General features: G+C 55.8%; 1 protein-coding gene across 2 annotated transcripts in view; it reads left to right on the forward strand.

Annotated features, from left to right (window-relative positions):
* Window positions 1-2,067: 2,067 nt before the first annotated feature.
* The window catches only part of Gga1 (golgi associated, gamma adaptin ear containing, ARF binding protein 1), a 20,105-nt gene continuing 13,736 nt past the window's right edge, over window positions 2,068-8,436 (forward strand). Inside the window, exons 1-3 of one of the 2 annotated variants that reach the window (XM_004634592.2) lie at window positions 2,068-2,512; window positions 6,002-6,086; window positions 7,275-7,350. In XM_004634592.2, the coding sequence (XP_004634649.1) occupies window positions 2,470-2,512; window positions 6,002-6,086; window positions 7,275-7,350 (204 nt within the window). In that variant the 5' untranslated portion in view covers window positions 2,068-2,469. Of the gene's footprint in view, window positions 2,513-3,048; window positions 3,108-6,001; window positions 6,087-7,274; window positions 7,351-8,436 lie in introns of those variants that run through there. The other variant, XM_023718980.1, reaches the window with a different exon arrangement.

The following is an 8,436-nucleotide window of genomic DNA, read 5'->3' on the forward strand; positions in this document are numbered from 1 at the left end:
GCTGGAGGATTGAACCGCGGTCCCTGTGCTTTGCCAAGCTTGTTTCAAGTAGGTGCTTTAGACCACTGAGCCATCTCTCCAGCCCCTTCATTTTGTTCTTGATTTAGGGGGCCTTCACACACTCCTGGCCTTTTTGTTTTTATTTTTATCTAATTTTTAATTTTTTTGTATTTTTAGTACAGGGTCTACAGGGTCTCACTACACAGTCCGGACTCATAGTGATTCTCCTGTTTTCAGCCTCCCAAGTGCCGGGACTATAGGTGCGTGCCACCATGTCCAGTCTCAATCACTCTCAGTGTGCCCTGGGGGTGAAGCCAGCACTCTAGGGATCGAACCCTGGTCTCAGCACTCTGCCTAAGCAGATGCTTTAGTCTGCTGAGCTTTCTGCCGGCCAGAAGTTGTTTTTTTGTTTTGTTTTGTTTTGTTTTTTTTTGAGACAAGTTTTGCTAAATTGTCGAGGCTGGGCTCAAACTTGCCCTTCCCCTGCCTTGGCCTCCCAGTGCTGGGATAACAATGTGCTCCCATGGCAGGAAGGTCTTCTTCTTTTTAAGTGTGTGTCTGTGTGTTTTGGGGACAGGGTCTCCCTATGCAGTTCAGGCTGGCCTTGAGCTCACTTTGTAGCCCAGGCTGGCCTCAAACTCGGTGATGGGTTACACACGTACTCCACCTCTCCCAACTGAGGGTGACTTCTGAGCTTTGCATAGTGGAGCACTGTGACCTCAGCACTGAGGAGGCTAAGGCAGGGGCATCTCCAATTCGAGACCAGCCTGGGTTACATAGCAAGTTCGAGGCCAGCTTGGTATACATAACAAGACCTGGTGTCTAAAAAAATAGGAATAATACATTGACTTCTGACAGAATGGATATGCCTCTAATTCAACACAGTGCAGCTTGCATTTTATTTCAGTAATAATTCATCTCAGTAGTAAAAGAAAGAGTTCCAAGTACATATTGTTACAGCTTTTAAGACTGTAATACATGTACATAATCCCTTTCCTATATAATTTTAATGGCCTGTGGGGCAGAATTTAGGGTCCCAGTCAGCTGAGTTTAGGGGAAAAACTGACTCAGGTGAGGTCACTTTGGTTCTGCAAGGTGAGTCCAGGTCACTTGCCAAGGCGCCTGCCCAACAGAACCAGATTCGCCAGATTCCCTAGTCTCAGTTCTGCTTCAACTCCTTGTGGCACAGGGTTGCTGGGGAGGGCACCAAGGGCAGGTTCCCCCAGGGGCCACCAGGGGGCGACGGAGGGCAACTGACCCGGCTCCTGGGGTATGACACAGGGGCAGGCGGCACAGGGCCGTGGTGGAAAAGGCAGGTGAGGGAGAAGAGACCCTCGAGGCTGGAAAAGTGTATTCTCCCTGTCTGCCACCAGTACCTGTGCGCTGGTGCCGCCTGGATGGCTTTTAAACAAACGCTTGACTTTTTCACCTCTTACAGCTCTTTAATGATTCCTCCAATGTAGTTTACACACAGAAAAAAGCCAAACCCAGGGCCCGCGTGATCTTGCCCCAGCCTACCTCCTGGCGCCTTGCACAAATACCTGCGTTCCCTAATCTCATCTCACTCTCTCCTGGACATCTCTGAATTCACACCAGGTCTACGTGGGGAAAGCCACGGCCCGGCTAACGCATCTCCTCTGCAAACAGCCCCTCGCGCCCCCCAACATCCCATTCTGGAGAGAAGGCTCCTCCTGTATTTGCCCTACCTTGTGGGTTCCCCTATCCCTTCGTGCAACAAATTATCTGGCCTCGTCCTTTTCCTCCCGGGCCTACCATGGAGCAAAACAGAAGCGATGAACTCATTAAACGTTTGCAGGATGAACGTGGTAGGGAGCATAATGCAATGGATAGGGGTAAGGCTCTGACACTGTGACTTCTGACTCACGGGGTTGTAGTGAGGTGTGACGATGTATAAAAAGTGCTTAGAACAAGGCCTGGGAGACTGCCAGCACCAGACATTTACTCATTCACCCTCGTCTTTTCCACAGACGCCAATGTATGTCATTGCCCTTTAAGTGACCCTCCCACCTTTGCTCCCGACCGGAAGCACCGCTCAGGGCTCCGGAAGTGACCTCAGAGCCCCTCAGAAACATGGCCCCCAGAGCGTTCTTCCGGAAGCGGTCACGGGCAGCTCCGTGACGCAGGACAAGTTAGAGCGTCCCGTGGGGTTTCCATGGTGCTGTCTTCAGCCCCCAGTCTCTCCGCCTCCCCTTCGGCCTGAGCGCCGCGAACGGCAAAGCAGGCGGCCGATGCCAGCCGCGACGTAGCCGCCGCCAGGGAAGGGGTCTGGCGGGCGGGTGACGCTCTGGGCGAGCGCGCCCTCACCTCTATGGTGTCGAGCCGTCCAGCGCGCCGCTCCCGGGCGTCGGGGAGGACGCTGGCGCTTTAATCGGGGAGGGTGGTGCCTAGGAAGTCCCGCGAGATCTGCGGGGCGCGGGGGGCGGTGCCGAGGCTGGGGGCCCGTGGTGGATGGAGCCCGCGATGGAGCCGGAGACTTTGGAGGCGCGAATCAGTGAGTGTCCGGGAGGGGCGCGGGCCGGACCGGAACCGGAACCGGGGGTGCGAGGCGGGCCCCTTCTCGGCGGGGGCGGGGTACGCGGCGCCCCCTCCTCACGCCCCGCCCCCGGCTCGGGAGGGGCGGTGCCCCAAATCCACTCCTCGGACCCTGGCGTGGACCAGACCTTGTCAGACATGCGACCCACGGGTCGGTGACCCGGGGCAGGGAGTGAGCTGTACCCAGAACCTCCAGGACCCGGCTCGCAGCCCCAGTCCCCTCAGGCCCTGGCTGCTCTACGGAAGAGCGGCCTCCCAAGTCTCTCCTGGCTTCGGGAAGGAGCCAGCGAAGGGTCCCAGGACTGCGTCTCATCCCCGGCAGGGCCGGACCCCTCTCTCTTCGAGCCCCCTTCTTTCCCCCTTAGGCCCGGCACGGCGTAATTCCCTCCTGTCCAATTCTTGAGCCTGCAGTGTTGTCAGCTGTGCTTCCCTGTCCAGGAAGGGGAGGACTCCCTGCCCCACCTGATCCCAGAGCTGTCCCCCAAGCTCTGGCCACGTCGTGACAAACCCCCAGATTCTACAGGCTTGGCAGGGTCTCCTCTCAGTGTACATAAGTAAGCCCAAGTTCACTGTCACTACTGCCAGCCTGACCCTTATTTCCTGCACCTCCATCCCAAGATTGCTTTTCCAGCTCTTGCTCACAGGCCTCTGCAGCTCTTCCTGCCTCTCCTCAGAAACAGCTTCTTTCCCAACAAGGTCCGGTGCCCCCAGACTCTCCACTGCAGCTTTCTGCCCCTCACATCTGTGTCCCTTACAGTGCGGAGGATCCCTCACATCTCTGGACTCTACCCCTGAAAAGCTGTAATTTGCTTCTCCCCAGTTCGCTCCTGAGGCTTTTCCACCTGTCTGACCATTGCCCGTGCCAGGTCTCCAGAGAAGCCTCTGGTAACCCCCGCAGCCTCTTGGGTCTGAAACCGCCAGGAGCTGTGTAGTACGGCTCCAGGTCAGCGCAAGTCTTGAGCAGAGTTGACCCCTGAAGTGGCCTCAACCACGCAGTCCCAAGGGATGTTTCATAGTCCTCAACCAGTGGTGTGGGGGAGGGGATGGAAGGAGACAGCCCGGGCCCTTTGACTGCTGTTCAGGCCACAAGTGTCCAGGTCTCAGTGGCAACTTGGGTTGATAGGCAGGGCCCTAGCTATGTTTCAGGTGAGCTGTAGCTCTTCATAATGCAAAACAGCACTGGGTAAGGGCTGGGTCTAGCTCCATGGTGGAGCCTTGCCCAGCACCCTGTGGCCCTGGATTTCATCCGCAGCACAGAACAGTTTAAGGTTTAACTACTAGGGATTTCCTGAGAGCCAAAGACTAGAAGTGGCAAGAGTTGGAGATATTTAAGCCTAACAAGTTCATGCCCTGGTTTTTTTCTTTTTATTTCCCTTTGTGTCTTACCAAAACTGAGTTTTTCTTTAATGAAGATCTGAAACTACAGAGTTTCTGGTGGGGTAAATGATGACACTGTCACCCCTGTGGAAAGACAGGGTGGAGTTGCACACTCTTGTGAAACACTTCTGTCCTCCTAGCACTGTCCCCTGCTGCCATCCTAGAAGGTTCTCACCACGTTGAGTAGAGAGGACTGGAGATCCAGGGGCCAGGGAGGTGGGTCAGCTCCTCAGACTTAGATGCTCGGGACAGAGGCCAGTTGCTGGTGAGAAAGCTGGTGTTTGCTGAGGGCCAGTGCTTCCTGTCTGCCAATTTGTGACTCAAGAGCTGACTCCAGACTCAGCTTCCCTGTCCTCACACACGGTCACATGTCTTTGACACTGAAGGAACTTCCTATTTTAGGGTCCCCGCAACTGGATATCAAGCAAGTAGTGTCCCTTTCATTTTCTCTTTCACTCAGGCTGGTGTGCCTAGCCTTTGGCCTGTGTTGGGAGAGTGGGGGCCTGGGAGCTGGGTGCCTTCTTCTGCCAGAGGAGAGTATACTCCTGTGACCCCCGGGGTCCACAGCGCTGCCCTTCTGTTCAGTCCTTATGTTCCTCAGAAGGACTGGAGGGTTCTGTGGGCATCCCAGAACCAAGCTTATACTCAGAAAACATCTCATTCCCATCCCCAACCAGCCACACCTAGAGGGTCCCTGGGGCAGCCGGCCACACCACCTTGTCAGGCCTGCAGTCATCTCTACCCCTCATGGCTCTGCAGTGTTCTGCATTTACCTGTTACCCTGAGCATTGAGTGATTCTCTTCCTGGGCCTGAGCTTTAGAAAAGCAGAACTTTGTCTTGTTGGCTGCCATAGCTCCCACCCAGAACATTTATTGACGAAACATGAGTAGAGTGCATGGTTGTCAGACACTGGGGTTACAGGGTCACACCACGAGCCCCTAGTGATTAGGCAGGTGACCCATGCTGATTCCCCATCCCCTCCTGGCCCTTCTCCTGAGCTGTGTTCTCACCACTCGCCAGCTGAGTGCTTGACCAGCACTGGAGTTGGGGAAGTGGGGAGACAGGCCGCAGGGAAGTGAAGGCCCTGCTCTGGCTCCCCCACAGCCTGACCATGCCCCAAGAGTTCTGTCACTTCAAGTTGGTTCATATTTCACTCCAGCCTTCTAAGATTGCTGTCTAACCACATTGGGGTAACAAGGTCTTATTTGCCATCCCCATCCTTGGACCTAGCCTCCTTGGGCCCTGGCTGGCTCCTTACTCCTTGCCCAGTCCTGACCACTACTCTTTTCCTGAATCATATCTGCATACCCCTCCTATGCCTAGTGCAGCTGACTTTCCATTCACTCATTCACCCAAGGAAGGAAGGCAGGTGTGAGCACAAGCGACTGGGCTACAGTGAGGGACAGCCTAGGAGATGGAGAGAACTGACCCCGTACTACCCACTTGGGTAGGAGTGGAGGCTCGGGAGCACTGCCTGGGAGAGGCAATCCAAGCCTTTCCTGGGAAAGTGCAACTTTCTGACCCCAGTGTGGAGGCAAAACCCATACTTCCTTCCGGGACCCTTCATGCCCTGCCTTAAGCTCAGGGATCCATGTGTCCTTCACAGCCTGTGAGCTGGCCAGAGCCAGCCCTCCCTTCCTGGAAGCTCCCTTGAGCCGCTGCTTGAGTGCTGCTTCCCTGGCTACAAGCTAACTCAAGCCCCACAGCTTCTTGCCTCCCTCTCACACTCTACAAAGGACCTAGCCTCCCTGGGACCTGGCTGGCTGCTTACTCCTTGCGGGCAGGCCTGTGGCACCCCCATCCCACCACACTTCCAGATCTGTTGTGAGCACAGGTTCTATGAGAATAGTGGGGCCACTGTTTTTGTGAGCAGAATTAGAAGGTAAAGTCACTGTGGAAGGGTCCCCTCCACAGGGAGGCAGCAAGGTGGAAAGCAGGCCCTGGGCACAGCCTCTAGAAGCAGAGGAAGCTGATGAGGAGCCACTGGCTATGTGCTCATCTGTCCCCATAGGGACGTCTGCACTCAGGGCTGGGGCTGCCTGGGCCACACTCACCCCCCTCCTCCTGCAGACAGAGCCACAAACCCCCTGAACAAGGAGCTGAACTGGGCCAGCATCAACGGCTTCTGTGAGCAGCTCAACGAGGACTTCGAGGGGTAGGTGCCCCCCCCATACACTGCCCCACTCAGCAGAGTTCACTGTGCACTGTCACATGCACTCCAGGCCCCAGACGGACCTGGCTGTGAGACCAGCTTCCCTTCTGAGTGCATTCACAGCTGGCCACAGGAGCAGGCCCTTTGTATAAGGGCTGCCTCTGTGACAGCCTCGGAGGGGCCCTTGAGGAACCAAGGTGGAGGGACTTGGCGGTTTACCAGGACCTCACAGCAGGCAGCGGCAGGTCTGAGCTTGTCGAGGCCAGCTCAGGTTGCCCCCCAGCCATTGGTTTGTGGGGAGCTTGCCAGGAGGGCTTCATGCTCGCCTACCAGCCCTGTTGCTCTAGGAAGAGCCAGGGGTGGGGTATGATGGGACTCTCGTCCAGGGTGCACTCTGGGCCACCTCACTCTTTGACTCTTGGGCTGAGGCCTGGGAGTGCATACTCAGCAGGCTCCCAGGAGGGGACCACAGCTCTGGGTACCTCCGCTCTACCCTGTCACTGGTGCTGGTGACCCACTTGTGCTGGGGGTTTCAGGTACTTGGGAAAAGCCTGTCTCCTCTCTCAGCTGAGTACCTCGGGCGAGTAACTGACAGCTCTGAGCCTGGGCTTCTCTGCGGTGCTATTCAGGGCAGTGCTGGTGTTGCTTCCATGGAGGTGCCAAAGGTTCCCCCATTCATGCAGTTTGGGCAAGAAAGGGCATGTCAAGCACCCCACAAGCCTTCGGTGCCCAGTTACTCCCTAGAGGTGCTAGCCGTCACTGTCCCTGGCCAGTGCTCTTACGGCCTGGGCCCTGCTCTGGAGCAGCTCTGATTTCCCCCGTAGAGCATTGCTGTGCAGGCTCCCAGGGTGCTGTGTCAGCCCCGCTGTTACTGCCTGTTGTCATGGTTTGCTCCTGGCCTGCGCCCCTGAAGGCCGTGGTCCCACGCTGTACTTGTTTCTACAGTGAGCCAGAGACAATGTGTGGTTCTTAAAGCCAGCCAAGGGGCCACACTCACACCTTTTAAGGGTCCCTACGTGGCTGCCCCACCACCATCCCAGATCCCCATCTGACCCAAAGAGCAGGCTGGGCCTTGGTCTGTGCCCTGCAGATACTGCAGAGGGCTGAGGTCCCCTCAGGCTCAGCCAGTGGCCTGCTCGTGGAGTTCTGGGGCGCTGTCGCAATCCTGGCACTGCTGTTCCTCTCACGTAGGCCTCCGCTTGCTACCCGGCTGCTGGCACACAAGATCCAGTCCCCGCAGGAGTGGGAGGCGATCCAGGCCCTGACGGTGAGGAGGGGAGACAGGGTGCCTGTCACCTGCCCCCCAATGCAAGGTGATGGTGCCAGACTGAGGCCAAGACTAAGGTTCTTGGGGTTCCATAAAGCTCTGTTTAGAGCCCCAGGGAGTTGTGAGCAGGTGGCCCAGGATGAGGTCTGGGCCAGCCTCTGAGAGTCTCACAGCAGCCTCCTGTGAGGCTTAGCCCCCAGACTTAGTACACATTGGCATGGTGTTGGGGGGAGGGATAAGGTCCAATGGTCTAGGGGTCTCCATTTCAACTGCACAGAAAGCTGCCTTTCTGGGAGGTTCGGTAAACATAGTGAACCCGTCTGGGCTTGGTGGCACATACCTGTAATTTCTATTGGAAAGGCCAAAACAGGAGTGTCTTAAGTTCAAGGTCAGCCTGGGCCACTTACTAGGACCCTATCTCAAAATATGAGAAAGAGGAGTTCTAGGGTACGGCTCAGCATTTTATGGGCTTACTCCCTAGGTCAGGGCCCCACCCAGACCTTCTGCACGAGGACCCTTTTAATATGTGCATCCAGGAATCTGTGTATCTAGAGAGCTTTCTGGTTCAGTGCAGGAGCACCTAGCCCTCCCTAGGTCTCCAGGACAACACTGTCCTTCCAGTGGTGGTGCTAGGGGACCCCAGCCCTGGGTCTGAGGTGTCCCAGCTGTGAGTAGCAAATGAGGATGACAGGCTCATCCTCCATGTTGGGGCCATGCCACCTGCTGCAGAAGAGAGCTGCTCCTAGGCCGGGAAAAAAGTTTTTTCTTTCTTTCTTTCTTTTTTTTTTGCGGTACCAGGGATCAAACTCAGGACCTTGCACTTGCCAGGCAAGCACTTATTGCACTGAGCTATTTCCCAGGCACAAAAATTTTTTGGGGCTGGGGATATGGCTCAATAGAATAAGCACTTGCCTGGCAAGTGCAAGGGCCTGAGTTCAATCCCCGGTTCTGCAAAAAAAAAAAAAGTTTTTTCTTTTAAGAATTGCATCTGACCAGGGAGATGGCTCAGTGGAATAAATGCTTCCTTGGCAAGTACAAGGACCTGAGTTCAATCTCCGGTTCTGCCAAAAATTGCATCTTTTGGAC

The sequence above is a fragment of the Octodon degus genome, unplaced genomic scaffold (assembly GCF_000260255.1).
Source record: "Octodon degus isolate 3935 unplaced genomic scaffold, OctDeg1.0 scaffold00064, whole genome shotgun sequence".
NCBI classification, from domain to species: domain Eukaryota; kingdom Metazoa; phylum Chordata; class Mammalia; order Rodentia; family Octodontidae; genus Octodon; species Octodon degus.